Source organism: Ochotona curzoniae, unplaced genomic scaffold (genome assembly GCF_017591425.1).
Source record: "Ochotona curzoniae isolate NIBS_2020 unplaced genomic scaffold, NIBS_Ocur_1.0 contig_1274, whole genome shotgun sequence".
NCBI classification, from domain to species: domain Eukaryota; kingdom Metazoa; phylum Chordata; class Mammalia; order Lagomorpha; family Ochotonidae; genus Ochotona; species Ochotona curzoniae.
The window spans coordinates 7,501,547-7,521,996 of record NW_024465023.1 but is presented as its reverse complement, the minus strand read 5'-3'; the positions used below and the strand labels follow the sequence as shown (position 1 = coordinate 7,521,996).

Below are 20,450 nucleotides of genomic sequence, written 5' to 3'. Positions count from 1 at the left end.
TTCTCCTTTTTTATGTTGCTCCACATTATTCTGAACTCATATATAAATGATATGATCACCAATAACAACACTTTGAACTGTTTATCTTCTCCTTAAGATTCGTTTTATTTTTGTTTGAAAGATTTACAGAGTCAAGGACAGACAGAGGAACAGAGAGAGAACTCTTCCATCCATAGATTTACCCTCCAAGTGGCCTCAATGGCCAGAGCTGAGCTGATCTGAAGCCAGAAGCCAGGAGCTTTTACTGGGTCTCCCACATGGATACAGAGGTCCAAGGACTTGGGCCACCCTCCACTGCTTTCGCAGGCCAGAAGCAGGGAGCTGGATTGGAAATTGGGTAGCCTGGACACAAACCAGCATTCATTTAGGATGCTGGTACTACAGGCAGAGGCCTAGCCTACTGTACCATGGGCCTGGACCCAAACTGTGTGTTTTCCAGTTCTGTCACTGATGGTACCTGAGAACAAACATGGAAAGTACAAGTAATGTCATAAACCAATTTAGAGCCTGAGAAAGAAACCAGAATTAGAAAGAGGGGCTTCACAAATTTAAATGACAAAAATAAGTCATCTCAAATTTTATGAAACTTCTTAAAAGCCTAACTCTCTATTTTATATATTCTATGGAACACATTTGGGATAAGAAGCCTAATGCAGTGGTTCCTATCCCTGGGCCCTGCCCTCAAGGGGCTGGCATATCCCATGAAGCACTGGGAAAAAGCACATACACCTCATTAGAAAGAATATGCTGAGCACCTGAAGACAAGTGGATTCTCTTGACTTTGGGATGGCAGGAAAGACAGAGGGGCCAAGAACAGGGTAATCTAAGACCAAAAAGAGGTATTATTTATCTCGAACCTCAAAGAATATCTGGGAAGACCATAATGAATCAAGTATGGGAATGTTCCTGAAACGGTGAGATGGCACAAATTTGGACTGATGGTAAAGGGCAGCTATTATGGGCATGGATTCTGGATTAAAACCCAGACTCAGTCAGTTACCAACTGTGACAGGCTGGGTACATCATTTGGATTTCCACGTGCCTTGTTTTCTCTCTGAGAAATGGGGAAGAATAATAAAAACATACATGGTGACTATGTGGATTCAATAACACATTTGGTTTGGTGTCTGACATCCCAAAACTTCAAATAAATGTTATTTTTTTATTTGGGTAATTTTCAAAGAAAACATCCAAGATTTGAGGCTGGAGGGGAAGGCTGGAGTCATATTATAGTTAACTTGGAATGCCAAACTTGAGGAATTGGAATTTAAATCAAGAGGCAGTAGATTTGAAATCACAGCCTATCACAAAGGTAGATGAATTGATGTAAGGAGCCAGGTAATAACTGGACTGAAAAGGGCTGACTTGTGAGAGTCTCCCATCAACGGAAAGGTCCCAGCACAGTACGACCCAGTCAATCAAACAAAAGGTGCTATAAATTATATTCAAGCAGGGGCTCAATGCTGGTAAGCTTGGATGGTCTGCCTCTAAGTTCCTTTCACTGTTAGTTGATTTAAGAGAAAAGACTCTAAGAACAGTACGGAGGAAAGATGCGTGCAAGGTGCTGCTTGGATCAAGGAGCCATGGCAACGTGAGACAGGGCAGCACAGGCAGGGCCAATGGTGGAGGTGGGAATACACTCATTGTTGGACATTTCTGACTGTAACGTCAGAGATAGAAAGGGTATCAGCAATGAACCAGTCAGCAGCCAGTGTTCTGGCAAAGCAGGTCACAACACTACCAGCATCACATTTCGGAGTGCTAGTTCAAGTCCTTTCTGCTCCAATTCCAATTCAACTTCTGACTAAAGCACTGGGGAGGGCAACAGAAGATGGCTTAAATACCTGATCCCTGTCACCCATACTGGAAACCCAGATAGTTACCAGCTCCTGGCTTCAGCCTGGCACAGACCTAGCTGCTGCAGTCATTTGAGGAATGATCTCTCTCTCTCTTCCTCTCTCTCTCTCTTCACCTTTCAAATAAATAAATAAATAATGGGGGGGAGGTCAATCCGGCTTCCTCATTGTGCTGACAGGAAAGCTAAAATTCTCAGATACAGGAAGCGATTTATAAGACAAGTTTTAAAACAGCGAGTCAAGAGTGAGGGAAGCTAGCCAGGAATCCAGAAATACAGCAATAAAGTCATAAGGGCTTAAGAAGAGGGCAATGGCAAGAAGTAAGGTGAAGGGGGTGGATATGAAGGCAATTCTGAAGAAAGGAAAGACAGACAGGATGTCCTGATTGATGGACACGGAGCGTTGAGTAAGCAGTGACGCCAAGACTTCGCTGCCGGCTGAGTGGGAGGTAGGAAAGCCAAGAAGAAGAGAGCCTGTTTTGCAAGGAGGAGCTAACAAGTTCCATTTTAGACATATCAGGACTTGAAGTAAAAGGGGGAAAAAAAGCAAAAATTATTCAAGTAGACACTGTCCATCAGCCTATTGTCAAAACGCATACTAGAGAATCAGAAGTCACGAGATCTCATGATTACTCTTCTTAAGAGAGTCTGTGTGTGTAATACATGTATGTATGTATAGAAGCATCTGTATGTCTGTGTGCATAAACATGTATGTATGTTTACATTTCATGAACATTCATCACCCAAATAACAATTTAAATCAATAAACACTGCTAGGAAGAGGCAGAAGGAAACGTGGGAGGCCATTCTTCATGTAACAAAATTTGTTGGCCAGGAGAAGACAGGTAAGAAAGACAGGTTCACAGCAGCCAAGAAGGTCAAGTCTGTTTTGTTTGTTTGCTTATCACTTACTCGTCTCCCAGTTAGAAAAGCAATAGGAGAAAACGGGAAAGGGAGGAGGCACTCCATAATCAGATGAACTGATTTTTTTTTATACCAGCTCTGCCAGATACTTGTCAAATTAATTTTGGAAAGTGTCTTATCCTGTCAGCCCCAATCTCTGCACCTTAGATGAGGGTACTACCGAGTACCTCTCGTGCATTTATTTTATCCTCAGAGTCTAATCTGTGTCTTTCACATGCTTCCAGGTACAGTTGGAAGGGTCTTGTTGACCCTTCTTTGCCCATTCACACAGACACACAGAACACGGCCACAGGAAGGCTTAGAGATAGGACGTAAGGCACAAAAAGGGGGTTTCTGAAATAAAATTCTAAAGGATTGTGGGAGAAGCACAGGCTTTGAGAACGGAGGTAAGTACACATCACAGTCTACCATCCTGCGGCTCTGCTACTTCAAGCACAGCACCCTGTCTCTGAACCTCATTTTTTTAAATCTCCCACATAAGAATACTAATACCTAATTTACATAAGTGATGAGAAGATTAGAGGTTATGCATATGAAATTCCCACAGCATAATATGCATCTGATTAATGGTAACTTTGATCTTCCACAGCCTGGAGTGAAGGCTCCCAAGCACACTAAAACAGCAATGCCAATTTCCTTGCATGCATTTCCATCCCCTCTTCGAATCGGCCTTGAAAACATAAAAGCACATCAGCTATCCCTTTGATTTTTCAACCACCTATGAGGTCACCCAAAGAATTCTCTCCTGCCCTTTGAACCTTTAATTCCTTCTCAAATGATTTACTGGCTGCCTGGCCTCTAAATGACCATGCTAGCAGCCATGTCCTTCCTATCTGGGGCTCTGTCCCTTTGATAACCACAGTGCCCCTGATGGGGCTTACCACTCCCACCCCCTAGGAGCATGCTTCTAAGACAACATTTTTGACATTGGAAGGAATTTAATAGGCACAGCAGTGAGGGGCCAGCGAGCATTCTCTTCATCTCCCCTCAGTGTCTGCAAAGGCTGAGTCATCTCCTCCTACAGACTTTCCCAGATTCTTGGTCTCCTTTCATACCTGCTACGTGATCTTGATAAGGACAGGCATCTCCTGGGGTCCTCTTCCAGGCTGACTCCTAAATTGCATCCAATGAGTCACCCTCCCCCCACTCACCCCCGGCAGTAGCTCGGACTACTAAACTAAAAGAAATCCCTAGAGTTACCTCCACTGTGATTTTCAACCCATTCTTTTTAGTGTCATGACATACCCTAACCACCATAGAGACAACTAACCCCCAATGAGACTGGACTTCATTAGGAAGGATGACAGGCTCAATTCTTTCAGTGTTCTCAGCTTTGTGTAAAATGGTGAGAAAAGGAATGTCATGGTCTAATAACGAGGACACTTAAGGCACTGGGTATAAATACCAGACAGTGACTCACCTCCAAGGCCAGTCAGACAGAACACGTTAGAGCTTGCTCAAGCAACAGTGGAAACACACACACACACACACACACATACCCCATGTTCACTGAAAACTACCACCTTTCAGCTGAAGCCGTGACATATTTGACTCGCACTATGCCCTGTACACAGCACAACTAGTGGAGCAGCTGTTGTTTAAAGAATCTCACAGCGACACTTCCCCAAAGCATGGGGACGCTGTCATCATCAGGCAGCAGCAAATGTCAGGAACCGAGGACGCAGCCAAGAGCCGCAGCAGCCGAGTGGCATGGGGACACGTAGGTTGACTACCCCTGCTGCCATTCCCCTTCTCCTCCAGGACTGCGCTCGGAGACCTTCGAAATCTCCAACCCCACCTCCCTTTTCTTCTAAGGGTCACCTCTGTCTGTGCCTCACACATCTGTGTTAGCCAAGGCTCGCCTCCCTTTCTAGGTATCACACAAAGGCTGGGACACTTGGCTAGTCTACTACCCAGCTCTTGAAATCATTGCCTCTTTCTGGTTTGAGGTTAGGAGTGAAAAGGGGAAAGACTCTCAGTTCTTGAATCTGAGATTGTGTTTGAGTCTTGTCACATGTGATCTGAAGCAGCAAACCTATCTATGGAAGCGACACTGTTTTTGCGAGCTGAGGACGCTAACTATAGAGAAGACACAGCCGTGGTCTTCTGGGAGATCCTGATTCAACAAACACATGGTGGGCCAAAGGACTCAAGGACAATCCCTGGAAAAGCAGAACTCGAGCATTCCAAAGATTACTTCTCCCAGGAGTCACAGCAGAGGATGCCCTGGAGGCAGTGAACCAGGGGCTTGAAACTTAAGCCTAAATGCAGTGGGATAAAAAGAAGAGGAGAAGGTCCTTCCCAGATGTAGTGTGAAGCCCAGCCATTCAAAGGAAACACCAGGATGGGAAGATGGGAGACCAGAATGTCCCAGGTGGATCTGGGTTGTGGAGAGGAAGCCATTCTGCCTGAAAACCTAGGACCTGGGAGGAGTGTTAAAAAGTCAGACTTGGAGCAAGAGGGAGAAAGGCCTGTAGCGCCAGGCTAAAGCGGTTTGGGCTCCATTCTACAAGCAGCAGGGAACCATTAAATAATTTCAAGGGAGGAGGGGCTGATCAAAGGGAGGGAAACCCTTGAGGAGGCGACTACAGTAGTGTAGTTGTTCCAGGAGGAGGTTTCTTCCTGCCTGTCTCGACTCTTGCAAGATCCTCCTTCAAAGCTGCCCTTTCCCAGCTGAGCTCACTAGCTCAGAGCTCGTTAGTATGCATCTCTTTTGAGTTGGAGAGATATCAATGACGTCTCTTATTCCGAACTGGACGAAAGATGGGTCAGGAACTTAAGAAAAGGACAAGCTTCATCTGAATCTCCCAGTTTAGATGAAAAGGAACTGTGACACATCATTTCCGTTGCTATGACGGCACCGGTTGCTTTGGTCCCTGGGGTCATTGGTCTTCTCTAAGATCCTAACAGGAGGAGTGGGAAGCCGGGAAGGGGTGGGAGGGCAGAGAGAAAGCGTGAGAGAGAAAGAGAGACAGAGGTAGAGACCAGGAGAAGTGCCAGCATAGGGCAAAATCTGATTGTCAAGTGCTTTTCTGGGGCCTGCTCCAGATCACTGTCACTCATTGGCTTAGGTTAGAGCTCAGCCCTAAATTAGGGCTCCAACCTAGGGGATGGGAGATGGAAGGGCCCCACCTGGGTCTTAGCAGTGGGAATTAACTCTCCCTGATCCTTAATTCTTTTGGCTTTTATTAGTGGCTGGAAGGGGAGAAGGATGTAACCCGAACCCTAATGCAGCTGAGAAGGGCTAAGAGCCAAAACCTTCCTTAAGCAGATACAGTATGTGCAGGGCCTGGGCAGGTTTCAGAACACTGCACACACTTCTCCAGCCAAAGGAAAACATGAAAATTACATACTGAGCCCTTTACATCCCAGAGGGGGGAAAAGTATCACTGTCCCACCCAGCAGAGAGAACTTAGCAAGCTCATTCTTGTAAAAGCCAGAGCGCTGGGGCAATCTTTCTCTCAAAACTCCCTCCCCAGCAGCTAGCTACTCGGGTCCATTTTAAATAGCTTGTATATAAATTACAAGGTATTTCCCTCTGCCAGAGAGGAACCCAAGAAGAGGGATATTAGCATCTTAGGAAGAAGTGGTTTTTGTCTACAAGGAGATAGGGAGGGAGCGAGTGGTGACCAAGTTCCACGGCACAATCTTTACAACATGCTGAATTTCACTTGTGCACCAGGTGGAAGGGCAGGTGATGGTGCCTGCACCAGGGTAATAAAAGGATAAAGAAACCCAATCCAAGCGGCGTGGAGCTGGGGAGGGACTAATTATATTGGCAAGTCTGTGTGCACATCGCTTAACCTTTCCTGGGAATTCCATGTTCAGCATCAAGCGCAGCAAGGTGAGAGGTTGGACCAGAAAAATCACTTGGAATTTTCCAAAACTCTCTTAATGAATAAAGCAATGTTTTCTAGCCAGATTTAAAACAAATGCATGTGTGAAGTAAATCCTGATTGCCTCCTTACTTCATTGTGGCGATGACACCAGTGAAGGCAATAAAATAATGCTTTGCAAGTTTAACAATGCTTAAGAGGTCACAGTGAAGAAGTAATTTTAGACAGGTTAACAATGATCTCCACAGACTAACAGCCATGCTCTAAGTGGAGCATATGAAAGTACTAACAAGGAAAATGCAATCCAGGCTTGAAACGCCAGTGGTTTGAGGTTTGCCTTACCAAGCCACCACATTTTGGTTTTCATATATACACCAATCTTGGCACATCAACTGATGTTTTTTTTTTTTTTTTCTTTAACAGCCTCAAACTGTTTTAATATTTAGGTCTGAAGTTTTGTTTTTCTGACCGGTTCTTGTATTGTTTTGTTTTCTTTCTTTTTTTTTTTTTTTTTTTTTTTTTGGACTTTCATTTGAAGTTTAAAGTTTACAGGACCAAAACTTCAGCCAGCAAGACCCTTGTGCAAATGTGGGAGGAGAGAACAAGACATAGCCATGGCCAGAAAGGATCATTAAGTAACAATACAGACTTGTTCCAGTGTCTCTGGGGCATGAGATTGTCTGGCAATTAACTCATTTCCACAACAATCAATAGATTAGTAGATTGTCTGCGTTGGCCATTATGTTCCTAAAATAATGATTTGTTGTTTTAACTGATTCCTGGTGTTAAATAAACAAACCATCTCCTCCCTCCTGCTATCCAGCCCCCCCTCACACCCAAAAGCTGCCTTTTGGATAGTCTCAGAGACACCTGTGTCTCAGAAAATGCAGATGTGAACTAAGACTGATTCCCCTTCCCAATGCCTGCCAGCACAGCTTCTAGATTAGCAAGATGGGATCCATTTCCACCTCGGACCTCTGACTCATTTCTTCAGTGGTACTACTGCAACCTCTGCTAACTCACAAGGGTGTAAGTCAGCACCTTGCCAGGATGATCAACTCCTTGCAATGTCACTTTCCCGTCTGCTGTTTAGTTAAGGTGCCGCCCCCAAGGAAGCAGGTCCTTGGCTGGCAAGCACTGTGATCGGTGCTTTATTTTTCTGATACAGATTAATACTCAACAAAATGGCTACCTATTTGCACCCCTCACCTATTCTGGGTTCTGCAGGTTATGTAGGCAAATGCATTCACCCAGGGGTGTACGATTGGTTTAGGGTGCTCACGTTTCATAATGGAGTGCTAAATGAGAACCTGCTTTACTTCCGACTTCTAGCTTCAGGCTAATCAGCTTCCTGGGAGCCAGCAGATGATGCCTCACTTGAGTCCTGAGTTCCTGGCTTTGACCTGACCCTACCCTCTGCCAAGGAAATATTCTTTCTCGCCCACTCTTCCTCCCCGGGCCTTTCAAATTAAAAATTAAAAATTAAGTAAATACAAAAATTTGAAATCCATTCACCTTTACATCCAATTCATTCACCTTTACATCCAATTCCTCTGCTAGAATGAACGAGGCCTTCACTGCCTCGCTTATTAACCCAGCCACAGAAATACACTTATCTAATATTTTTGTTTCATTTTTTCCCATTTATGAAATGGAATTAATAGATGAGATAGTATAGGTTAAGTTAGAAAAATCAATGTCTGGGATCTGGCACCAGCAACATCATCATCCCATATGTGCACCAGTTCAATTCCTGGCTACCCCACTTCTGATCTAGCACACTGCTTATGGCCTGGGAAAAGCAGCAGAGGACGGTCCAAGTTCCTGGGCCCCTGGTATCCATATGGGAGACTGGGAGGCAGTTCCTGTCTCCTGGCTTCAACCTGGATACCGCAGTCATGTGGAGGGCAGTGGGCCAAGAGCCAGACAATCTGTTTCTCCCTTTCTCTCTGTAAGTCGGCCCCTCAAATAAAACAAATCTTCAGGCTTTTTTTTTATAAGAGATAACCAGTGCCTGACTGATGGTATGCATGATGAGAATATTTGTTAGAACGCAAATAAAAGCAACACATATAGTTTCATAGGCCATAGAAAGAATAACTCGGGCCCAATGCGGTAGCCTAATGGCTAAAGTATTCACCTTGCATGCACCAGGATCCTACATGGATGCCGGTTCTAATCCCAGCAGCCCCGCTTCCCATCCAGCTCCCTACTTGTGGCCTGGGAAAGCAATCGAGGACGGCCCGAAGCCTTGAGACCCTGCACCCAAGTGAGAGACCCTGAAGCGGCTCCGGGCTCCTGGCTTCGAATCAGTGCAGCTCCAGCCACTGCAGCCGCTTGGGGAGTGAATCATCGGACAGAAGCTCTTCCTCTCTGTCTCTCCTTCTCCCTGTATATCTGACTAGCCAATAAAAATAAATAAATCTTTAAAAAAGAAATAGCTCATCTCTGTACTAGGTGCTCAATTAAGTGCAATGAATGAATTCATTAGTAAATAAAGGGATAAACAACACCCGCTCTGCCCTTGGTCCCTTAGATCACTGTGTTAGTCTTCTGTGCCCTTAGGACATGCAGTGCTACACTAACTGGAATGAATGCCTCTTTGTCCCTCAGGCTACCTAAATCCCATGTATCCCTCAAGGCCTGGTTCCAATTCTTCCCTTTGCCACAAGGCTCTTGACCACATCAATCCACAGATGAAATCTCCTCCCACTGAACCAATGTTGCTATTAGACTCCATGCTCTAATCACGTAAAGCTTTTTGTTCCCTGGGCTTGCAGTCATACTGACCAGGTTTACTGTGGTTGTCATCTCATGTCCTTTAGTTTAGGATCAGCTATTCTACAAAGTGTTCAACAAATCCGTGTTGACTAGCTGGTTGCTTGGCTGATTGATTGGAGGCTTAATTGAGAGCCCAAGGACAGCCAAGCAAGGTTTAGCATAGCCTTTCAAAGTGCTGCTTCAGACATTAGCCAGAAATCACGTCCAATCTTTCAACTTCTGGCAACAGCAGACATCACACTAAAAGTAATCTGCCATTTCACACCATTGCCAATGAATCAGTAACATCAGACACTGCGTTTTAAGTTTAGAATGCTCTTCAGAGAATTTCTGTTTAATAAGGGACACCTGTGGAATGATTCTTAAATCACAACTGCTTAAAATTCATGCACAGTTGTTTCACAACATGCAGTTTCGTAAGCTTTGTGGAGCTCCTTCATAGGCACATTTTTTTGGTACTACAATAAGCTTACCTTTTGATTCCAATTTCCGTGAACTTTTGAACCCTCGTTTACTAAGTATTTACTTGAGATACAGGATCAAATCCATCTCCCTCCCTAGGAGACAACACTGCAAGCTTAAATATTTTATAAACATATGAGAGACAGAGGGGGGAGCCCCTATCCATTGGTTCACTCTTCAGATGCCTGTAGCAGCCAGACCTGGACCCGTGTGAACTTGGGAGCTGAAACTTTTGTCCAGGTCTCCACGAGGGCATCAGGAAGCCAATTACTGAAGCTATCACCTGCTAACTTCCAGGTTCTACATTGGCAGAAAATTAAGCAGGAGTTAGATTTGAACCCAGAACAGTGCAAACTTTCATATTTCACTTTGCAGATAAGAAAAGAGAGATAAAATGAGTTATCCAAATATTGGGCAACAGAGTTTTTTTTTCTTTTTTGAAGAAAATCAAGAATCTTTTTTTTTTTTTAAGATTTATTTATTTTTATTGGAAAGTCAGATATACAGAGAGGAAGATCTTCGTCCGATGATTCACTCCCTAAGTGGCCACAACTGCTGAACCTGAGCCAATCTGAAGCCAGGAGCCCAGAGCCTCTTCCCGGTCTCCCACATGGGTACAGGTTCCCAAGGCTTTGGGCTGTCCTCGACTGCTTTCGCAGGCCACAAGCAGGGAGCTGGATGGGAAGCAGGGCCGCTGAGACTAGTAGAACCAGTGCCCATACGGATCCTGGTGCGTGCAAGGCAAGGATTTTAACCACTATGCTACCACGCTGGGCCCAGGCAACAGAGTTAAGGCCCAACTTTAGGCCTTCTGAATCCTTGCCCAGGACCTTTACCCTGACTTGATATTTATAACATCATCATCATTATCAAGAACAAACCTTCCTTTGATCCTAACCCTGAAGGGCAAATGTTGGTAATATTACTAATTTCTCCATTAAATTTAATTCTCTCTCTCCTCACCTCTTTCTTTTTTTTAACCTGTATAAACATCGTATGATAGAAAGAATCTGGAATTAGGAATCCAAAGTAAGTCTGAACAAGTCTGTCACTGTGCAACATGCAATCTGTTTGCACGTTTGCCTAAACCTCAGTATATTCATCTGCACAATGGAGCCATCGCAATCTACCCTAGATTAAACGGGAATACCTGTAGACCCAGCAGTGTTGGCCGCACAGCAGGCCTGTTAACCTCTCTGATCCCACCTGGTCTAGGTCTTTACCCTTTCGGTCCAAGAGGTTTCAGTGATCCAATCCAAAACAACACTGCCTGCAGTCAGGGAGGCACAGCCACCCAGGCGGAGGATCCAGGCCCTGCATCCTTCCTGGTTGCCGATTAAAAGGAACCTCCCAGAACCCCAAACTCTCAGTCAAGTCCTCAAAGGAACACAAGAGTTAGGCCTGATACTTACTACCCCCGCCCCCGCCCAGGGCTTCCAGATGTCATCACTCACATTGTCAGTCAGAGACAAGAGGCCATCAAAAGCCTCCTACCTGCAGAACTTTTGGGGGATGAGGGGAGCGAGGTAGGGGGTGCAGGAGGGAGGCTTGAAGGGTGAGAGGAGGAGCTTTTACTGACATGAAACACAGAGTAAGAAATAGAAAACATCAGGGCAACCCAACCAAAGGTGAGGCTTTAGCTTGTCATCTTCTCTTAAGCAAAGATGGGCCTGCAACCAGGAGAGTCAAACTCCTTTCCAGAATAACTAGTCAAACCAGCTTTACTTCTAACTACCTCATCTCACCTCCAACCCCTCCCAAAAGTAAAATCAGTTTCTGATAGAGCCTGAAAGGCAGGATAGGAGAACCAACGGCTCAGAGAGAAGATCATACAGCTAGGAAGCTGTTGAGTGGCATGTGAGCGGGGACCAGAAGACATCACAAAAGGATCTGTTCACCACCGCGCTTAACCCTTGATCCTGTCAAATTAGTCCCACCTCCTGCATTCCTCATCGATGTAACATTAAAAGACTTGAGTGAAAGTTAACAGACCATACCATCCCTGAGAACATACCAGGGAAACAGCCACTTCTGGAAAGATAGGAAGTAGCAGCGTGGACAAAAGCAATGCTCTGTAAGACCTGTCCCCACTGTGCCACAACCTAGACCAAGCAAGGATTCTGGAGCAAGCCCTCAACACAGCAGAAACTTGCTGAGGGGAGGGCCTGAGAAGAAACAGAAGGACACAGGGAGAGGCAAAGCAACATGCTGGGACTACTCAGCAGGTTGATAAAAGAAGATAAGGAATGTGACAAAGGTCCTGCCCTGCTCCACAACAGGATCCTGGAGGGTGCAGTGTGAGAAAACTTCCCTCCTACTTGGCTATGACTTGCTGAGTGTTTTCAAACTTGTCATCCCAACTCGCTGAACTTCTCCCTTCTCGACGCCCCACCGGAAGCATAGCCAATCCAAGAGAGACAAAGCTGGTACAGCAAGCTAGAAAAGCCCACTGTGACCAAAGGGAGGGAAAAAGTTGGGTTTTGGACAGAGGGTAGGGCATCCAATGAATGAACAAAGAAGCAATGGCTCTTGAATGAGACAGTCCAAAATGGGGGCTTCCAGCAAGTGTTGTTGATGGGTGGGGGTTGGGAAGCTAAGAGTGGACATGAAAGGACAGCCGTCTCTTGCTCCCATGCAGAGCTCATTCTGTCACATGGACCAGTGCTAAACTCACACTGAAAGAGGAGGGCATGGAGATGAATCGAAGGCTACAGTCCACTTTGAGAAATCAAGTCACCTTGATCCCGGCAACATCACTGCCTCCTTGAGGGGCACATTGCTATGTGCCCAAGTAAGCACGCCACTGTGACATGAGAAAGGACAGATCATCCCTTGCTAACATTATGAGTACGTAACCAAGACACCCTTTTCACTCAGCCCATTTACACTGGATGCGGCGAAGAGGTGTAAGGAAACAAATTCTACCCCATCTTAGTCCTTGGAATGCAGTCTTCACCAGAATAAATCGTACTGCAAATTGGTCATTCTTAACTTCATTAGAGTGTGTCTGAAGGGGGCAGTGAGAGACAAAACATCAGTACCACACCAGCTGAGGGAAAGTCATCTCAGTACCAATACTGGCAGTATAAAAAGGCCACTTGCTGATTACAAGATAACTGTCAGATAGAGCTGGCATTCCATTCTGGAGAGAAACATAATCCTGCACACATATCTGGTCCCAGCATCAAAGGTATGAAAGCTTAGACACTGATGGCAGTAGAAATTCCAAACTTCCCCAGATCTGTGTACTAGAGCTAACTCAAAAAAGTTGTTGTTCTTTACCCTACGGATGGAATGCTTTCCAAAAACATGATCTACAAATAAGCAGCTTAGAGATTTAGATATTGTTCCCTGTAGGTAGAATATCATAAATATGATGAAGTTGTACAATATCAGTTATGCATTCATAGATTAAACAGAACTGCTCCGTATCTAACTGGTATATACATTTTATCACTGGTCACATGTTTCCCAGACTTCTAATGTCCCTCCCCTACATCCCGCACCGTTTGCTCAAAAACGAGGATTAGGTCTCAAAAATGATCCTAATCAGTATATAATAGTAAAACAAGGTATTGTCCCAGCTCAGGTGACAACTGGTTAATGTGGGGACATGAAGCTGTGAGTCCCAGATCTCCATGAGAAATAACTCTTGTGCATATTGCAGGTAAGACAGGAAGCCCCAGACCCCAAGAATGGCAGAAACAGCAGAAGCTTTGTGATCACCGCTAATGGCAGTGTGGAAGGTGAGAGATATCTCACAAAGGATGGGAACAGATTCTGTTATGTGTAGATTTCAACACAGAGGCACCATAGGTCACAGGGCGCCTGTTATGTCACATACAGTTAGCATCTCTAGTCTTGGAGACGACGATTTTTCTTTTCCCCCGAAGGAGAAAATTAAACTCAAAGAGGTAAAAGGAAGAAAAAAAAAATTAGAATTCCAACTTTGGCATTATTCCTTAAATGCCACTTCCTTCTTCTATTATACAAATTCCTTCTCTGTAATTTAATAAGCTCTTTGTATAAACACATATGCTCCTTGAAGTCAAGGCTTATGTCTCCTCTCTCATCTCCTCTAGACCACTTTTTTCTCTCCCCAAGGTTGCCGTGGACTAGGGGCTAGGGCAATTCTAAATAAACAGCAGGAGATGAAATGGGTCCCTACCAAATCCATGATTCAGCTGCCCCAGATGCCACCTGAAACAGCCAAAGGGGTCCTCAGTTGTAATTTTTTAAATATTGACCCAACTTAAGTTTTGCCGGTTACTGTATTCAGCTGTAGACTCTGGAACTTCAGGAACCTGGACAACCTGGAGTGAATCTAGAGCAGGAGGAGAAAACACGAGGGGAGACTGGATCCAAGACCCCCTAAAAAACAGTGAAAAGAGCTAGGGCTCTTTAACTTTAAAAGACACAATTTTTATCTTTAGACTTCCCTAAAGCCATCCTAAGGCAGAAAAAACATCTTTGCTCTATGTAGCCCCGAAAAGTAGAGCAGGGATCCATGGAGGATGGGTAGAGTGAGAATGATTGCAACCCAACATAAAGGAAAGCAGCACAGGCAAGACTTTCCACCATGGAAATGGAGACCTAGAAGGAAGTGAGTTCCCCCACAATCCATGGAGCCCAAGTTCAGGGCCACAGCCCAGCGTGGTCTCCTCATTTGGAGATTCCATGGCTCTAGGTTTTCACCAAGATCAGCAGGATGAATCTAAGAGTCTTGATCAAGTCTGTCCTTTAAGGTCTGGAGAGTGAGGGAGTGGGCAGTGAGCACAGCACTTCTCATAATCTCAGCTGTTCTTCATTCACTTGGCACAGATGGCTCAGCATCTTTTACCCCCTTGATTCTGGAAGAGCCTAACTATAACAAATCATGATGTTCCCTCTGGATAATCACTTGGTAACTACCGCTCTCTACTCTACTCCAAGTCTCTATCCCTCTCTCTCTTTTTCTTCTTTTCCAAAGAAATTCCCAAGGAGGTGATTGGGAAAAGTACAGGGTAAAATAATTTTAACCGTGTAAAGGGACAAGGCTCATGTGTCTTCCAGTTGCAGTGGAATTATTTTCATTGTCTGAGGTTTTGGAGAAGACCCTCCAAACAACACGCGTGGTGGTTTGCACTTCAGTGTGCGTGTGTGTAGATCTCTACAGATGCATTTTGACAACCCAATAGGACCAAAAGTACTATGTCCTTACTGCTCATCTAAAGATTACCAGCAACTCCCCCTCCCTGCAATCTTCTTTGTCTGTATAGATGCCTGCCTCATGTTCCAAAAAGCTCTCTACTTTGGGGAAGATGGCAGCAGCTGGAAGGGGGGCGGTAGGGAGGGGCTGATGCTGCAGATAATGTTGCTGATTTTAGAGGCAGACCCCAGGCTGCATTCATGCACACCCCATGAAGGCCTCTTTGTGAGGCCAGGTGCTTAGCTGTTACAACTCCACCACAAAGGTCTCACGGGGAATCATCATTGCTCGTATAACACCACCTATGAAGCCAACAAGAACTCAAAATTGCAGCCAAATTGACTGCCAGTCACGAGACAGCCTCAGTCTGCCTCTATCCAGTTCCTGTCCAAGTCTTAACTGCTTCTTTGTGTACTTCTCAAAATAAGGTCAGAGTGGGGATGAGAGAAGGGCTCAAATCAGCTTAAAGAGCTTGCTCGGCCACTGTCTGAGGCTAAGGACAGCAAACAGTCTCAGAGTTTCCATTCTCACATCATCTGTGCTAATAACGACGAAGGAGGTATGCCTACCTCCACTTTTACAAAGAGTGACTTGGGTCCAGAGGTAGTAAAATGATAAGGCCACACCAGTGCACATTTAAGTGTGGGGAGGCAAAGCTTCTTTCTCCTGCAGGCCACTCCCCTCTGCCATCCAACTTTGTTCCAGGACTGCTGGCCACTTGCTTCACTGAAAGTGGGCCAGGAGAAGAGCAAATGCGTGGGGTGAGCCTAGGTTTGCCCTGTCCGCTCCCTCCAATGATCCTCCTTCCCCTTTTCCTGCGTCCCCACACTGGTCTCCATTCTTTCTTTTTCTCCACACTCTCTCAAACTCAGGGTATATTTCCATGAATATAAAATGAGCATGGACAGCTCACACTACGGTTCAGCACTGCCCCTCCGCCTCACATCCCCACAAAGATACACCCTGATGTTCTGGGCCTCTGAGAGTCCCTGGATGATACAGAATCATTGCTGCCAAAACCTTGGAAAGATCACCTGTTCCCAAAGCATGGAGTCCATTTCATGTATAGCTGTCTATGCTGGATGGGTTGGGGGGGAATGAGTGAAGGGAGGGTTTCTCCAATTAGAAAAATGGAGACATTTGATTAGAAGGGATCCCTGTTCCACACAGAGAGGTTCCCTGAGTCAACGAGGTAGTGAAAGATGCCAAGCAAAGGAATTAAGGTCCAGGTCATGGGCCCGATTCCCTTGTGGGTCCTGTTTCTTTCACTTGTTATCATGACCTCAGTGGACTAACAGAATGTACGGAAGAAATTACAAACCATCGCTTACCATATCAGTTGATTTCCAGGAGAGGACTACATGGCTCCCTGTAAAGCAGCAGCTGAAATCCCACATTTGAGGACACTATAGGATCTAGTGGGAATGGTTCATTTCCTCAACCTGATCATTTTGTTTGGTTGGGTTTTTTTTTTTTTTTAAACCAAAACTTCTCCCATGGCAAATATGATCTAGACTTTCACATCTCCTGCTAATCACCTCATCTTAAAATTTTCCACTCCCCAGCTCCACAAGGTACCTCCATTACCTCTGACCAAAATTGCCTTTTTTTTTTTTTTTTTTTTTGCCATTTTCCACAATGGTTCTTGCCCCTGTCTATGCCAAATCCAAGATCACGGTAAGTGATGTGAGTTCATAAACAGTCCTCAACTGTCAGAAGCCACAGGCTGACAAGGAGTGTCACTGGTGCCCAAGGTAGAGGAGGCTGAACACATCCCTGTCTTATGCTCCTTCCCAAAACTGTAGCACTACCAGAGGAATCAGAAGCTCTTGGAGAAGTAAACAAACGCAATGGACTTGAAGCCTCCCACTGACTCACAGGATGATATGCTGAACGCACCACAGCATCAGTTTTTCCCTCAATGCCCTTCCTGCTCTAACTGCCGCACAGTATGGCTGCAAGAGGCTACAGAAATAAGGGATGTGGAATACATTGTTATCATTAGCAAACAGACACAAGTGGAACAAAGCCTCATCTTTTTCCACAGACCTCTTGGGGAGAAGAGGGCCAAAGCTAGCACCAGAATCAGCTACTAGACTCACATGGCATCATTGGACACTGAGCCACTTGAACCCCATGTCTGGCATGGGGATGCCTGGCTCTAAGAAGGGCTCAGGCTTCCTGACTAGATAATGGCAGAATGACGATTCGACCTCAAGTTCTCCATCTGCTGATTCAATTCGCCTTCGACTTCTTGCCAAGGAAGCTTTAGCAGTGTGTACACACTCAGGGCTGCTTGAAAGAGAACTGTAGTTTTCTGAAGCACAAAAAAAAAAAAAACTAAGATGAAAAATAATAATAATAAAAAAGACAAATAAAATAGGCAAAAGAGTGTCTTCTCAAGAAGAAAAAACACAGGCAAAAACATTATTCTTGAAAAAAGGACTATGATCCCTCTGTATAATGTGCGGGCTCACCAGGTTACAGCTCGCTGTTACTGGAAGGAGCCAGGCTACTTGGAAGAGATGGGAGAAATCATTTTACCACCCTCTCCCGGGGGCATATCCAAATGTGGGTAATAATGAGCCTCCCTACAGCAAGGGTCAAGTGTATACTCAGTGGAAAGGGAATCATTAAAAGGCACCCTGTCTCCCAACTCGTGACACACTTCCTCAACAGCTCGGCCAAGCAAACCCTCATCCACACTCAAACAATCCCCCAGCCCGACCACAAATTGCTGGCTGCCCCATACACAGTCACACCCCCTGTCATGCTCTTGCACGCTCCTCACAATAGAATGAGGGAGCACAGCAGCCAGCACACTCCAGGGTGCGTCTCAGGCTGGGTCAGCCCTAGGCAGAGTTGAAAAATGACCTTTTCCAAAGCTGCTTGTCTAGGCTGACTGCCGCAGTCCTGGGGGTGTCTGGAGGAGGACTAGCAAGGGAGGAACTGCGAGACCAAGGAGGGCTGCGGAGGAGCCTGCTGTGACCTTGGTGGAGAGAGGAGGGAAAGCAGGAGTTGGAGTAGAAAAAACCCTAAGGCCAAGATTCCCCTCTCCCCAGGGGTCCTGGGGGAACTTTCTTTCTTTAAAGTAGTGCTCTCTTATTCAGAGAAGAGTGGACGGAGTGCCTTAGCACGGGGGTGTGATGATGGGGGACAAAGACGTCTTAGGCTGGCAAAGAAGCCAGGGGAGAGGTGCTGGGCGAAAAGATCTGGGCTGGTTTGAGGAGACTAAAGACCCCAGGAGGCCTTGCCAGCAACCTCCCCCCCACCCCCAGCAGCACCATCAAGATGTGGCCTTAAGGGACCTCAGAGAGCTGGGCTGCGGGGTACGCCTCAAGGCAATCTTCCCAGAGCTGCTGAGAGTGTGGGCCCCAAGGCCTAAAGGACGGCTACACTTCACTAGCAGCAGCTCCAAGGCAAGGGAAAGCAGTATAGGTTCCTGTGGTTGGAGGTGGAGGGGGAGGATTAGCCAACCCCCTGCTGAGAAGTGCCCAAATTAAGAGCCAAAAACTACAGTGACATGTGTCCCCTGCTGAGAAGCCACATCTTTCGATGTCCAGCCCAACCCACATCTACATCCTCAACTGGAACTTGAGTGCATCAGGAAAAAGAAAACCTCTCGGATTTTGAATATTTCAAAGAAAGTAAAACAACAACAGATGGGATAAACTTCTGGTGAAGTTCCTTCCCGCGGCAATGTGGCGCCTCAAGGTGAGTCGCCCCACAAGTCGCTCCTACCAGGAACATTTCCAGCTGCCTCCAGCCCCTAACCTCACCCCTACCGGGGTCAGCTCGCTTTTGGGGGATCGGAGTTCTTCTCCCCTGTCCTGTGCAGCAACTTGGCTTCCACTGGATCACAGCCTCCTAAAACAAACAAACCCCGGCGGCGGCGGCTCCGGCGCAGCTGCGCTCCATGGCGCAAAAGTTTCCTCCACACTTTTCAACGTGCAGGAAATCTCGCCGGCGCGGGGCAGGACTCCACGGGGACGGAAAGGCCGGGCCGAGCCGGCAGCAGGAACGCCCCGCGAGCTGAATGGATGTGCGCGCGTCCGGCCGTGGGAAGTGAGGCTGCCTAAAGAAGCCACCTAGGTCTCGCCTCCATTCCCACACCAGACCCTTCGTCTTGCAACCTGCCCGGGCGGGCCGACCCGGCGGGTCCATACAGGGGCCAGTGCTGCCAAGAGAGCTGCCAAACCGACTTGCCGGTCCCTTCAGCCCCTCAGGGTCCCGCAAGGTCGCAGGGGCCTCCAAGGAGCACCCCCACCCCCCGACAGCGGCCACTTCCTCCGGCGCAAACGGAGTAGAATAGCTGCCCGGCTGCTCGCCGCACAGGCTGCCCCCGCGCCCTGCCCTGCGCGTCTGTACGCGAGGCTCTAGCCCAGGGCAAACCCTGCTCTCTCGCCTGTGCTCCCGCCAGCCTTAGTGGGTGTCTGTATCCGCTACGGGCTGGTGGCAAGACCCCTTGGCGCTGCTCACAGGGGCTAAGTTGCAAAGTTGGCGTGAAGGCCCCGTCTTGCGGCAGCCTGTGCCCCGTTTTGCCCATTCAAAGTTGGGCGCCTGTTAAGACACAGCGGCGGGTCCTTACCTTAGACACCGTGAGCGGCTCGCAGTGCTCCAGACCCCCTTTAAGGGTGAAGCCCCAGGGTGCCCCCCCTTGCAGCTGCACCGGGACGTACTGGAAGGACCCCGGCCGGTTCTCCATCCTCGGCTCGGCTCCGGCGCCGCCGGGCTCCTTTTCTGCAGGGGCTACGTTGCCTCCGCCCCCAGCAACTCCGCCACCATCGCCCTCCAGCGCTACGCCGCCCCGCACCGCCCCGCTCCGCCCACTCTCCCGGCTGCAGCTCGGGCCGTGAGGGAGCGCAAGGAGGAAATGACACGGAGCTGCAGAGAGGGGGAGAGGGGGGGAAGAGAAGGGAGAAAAAAAAAAGGAAAGGAAAGGAAAGAAAGAAGCTAGGCGGACGGGTAGCGCGTAACGGACAAGAAAACGGAGCAATCGGGAGGGGCAGCCGCTGGGACTGCGCCTATAGGATCGCTGGGGAGTGGGAGCGAGGCGAGGCCTCCCATCAATTGTTACATTGTTTCATTCAAGCAGGCCCCCTCTTTGGTCCTCCTCTTTACTGCCGGCTTCCCCGCCCCTGCAGCCCGCGGAGGCGAGGGGAGGTGAAAGTCTTTAGTGTGGATGGCCCGCGTGGCCCAGTGGGCTGCAAAGCTGGTTTCCTGATGAGCGCGTGCCTGTTACTGTGAGCGCCTCTTTCTTCTGAAGGTCCCGAGAACCGGATCCTGGGAGGGTTACAAGGCTGCTAATTTGTGGACGTTGCCTAGAGGGCTGGAAAGTAAAGTAAGCAGGCCAGGGAACACAGGGCGGCTGTGTGTACAGGCTGCTGTGTGTGTGTCTGTGTGT

At 47.2% G+C, this 20,450-nt stretch overlaps 1 protein-coding gene across 1 annotated transcript in view; it reads right to left on the bottom strand.

The window, feature by feature from the left end:
* Positions 1 to 19,751, bottom strand: part of SHROOM4 (shroom family member 4) — a 205,591-nt gene extending 185,840 nt beyond the window's left edge. Inside the window, exon 1 of the mRNA XM_040998630.1 lies at positions 19,635 to 19,751. Coding sequence (XP_040854564.1) covers positions 19,635 to 19,751 — 117 coding nt within the window. The remainder of the gene's footprint in view (positions 1 to 19,634) is intronic.
* Positions 19,752 to 20,450: the final 699 nt, after the last annotated feature.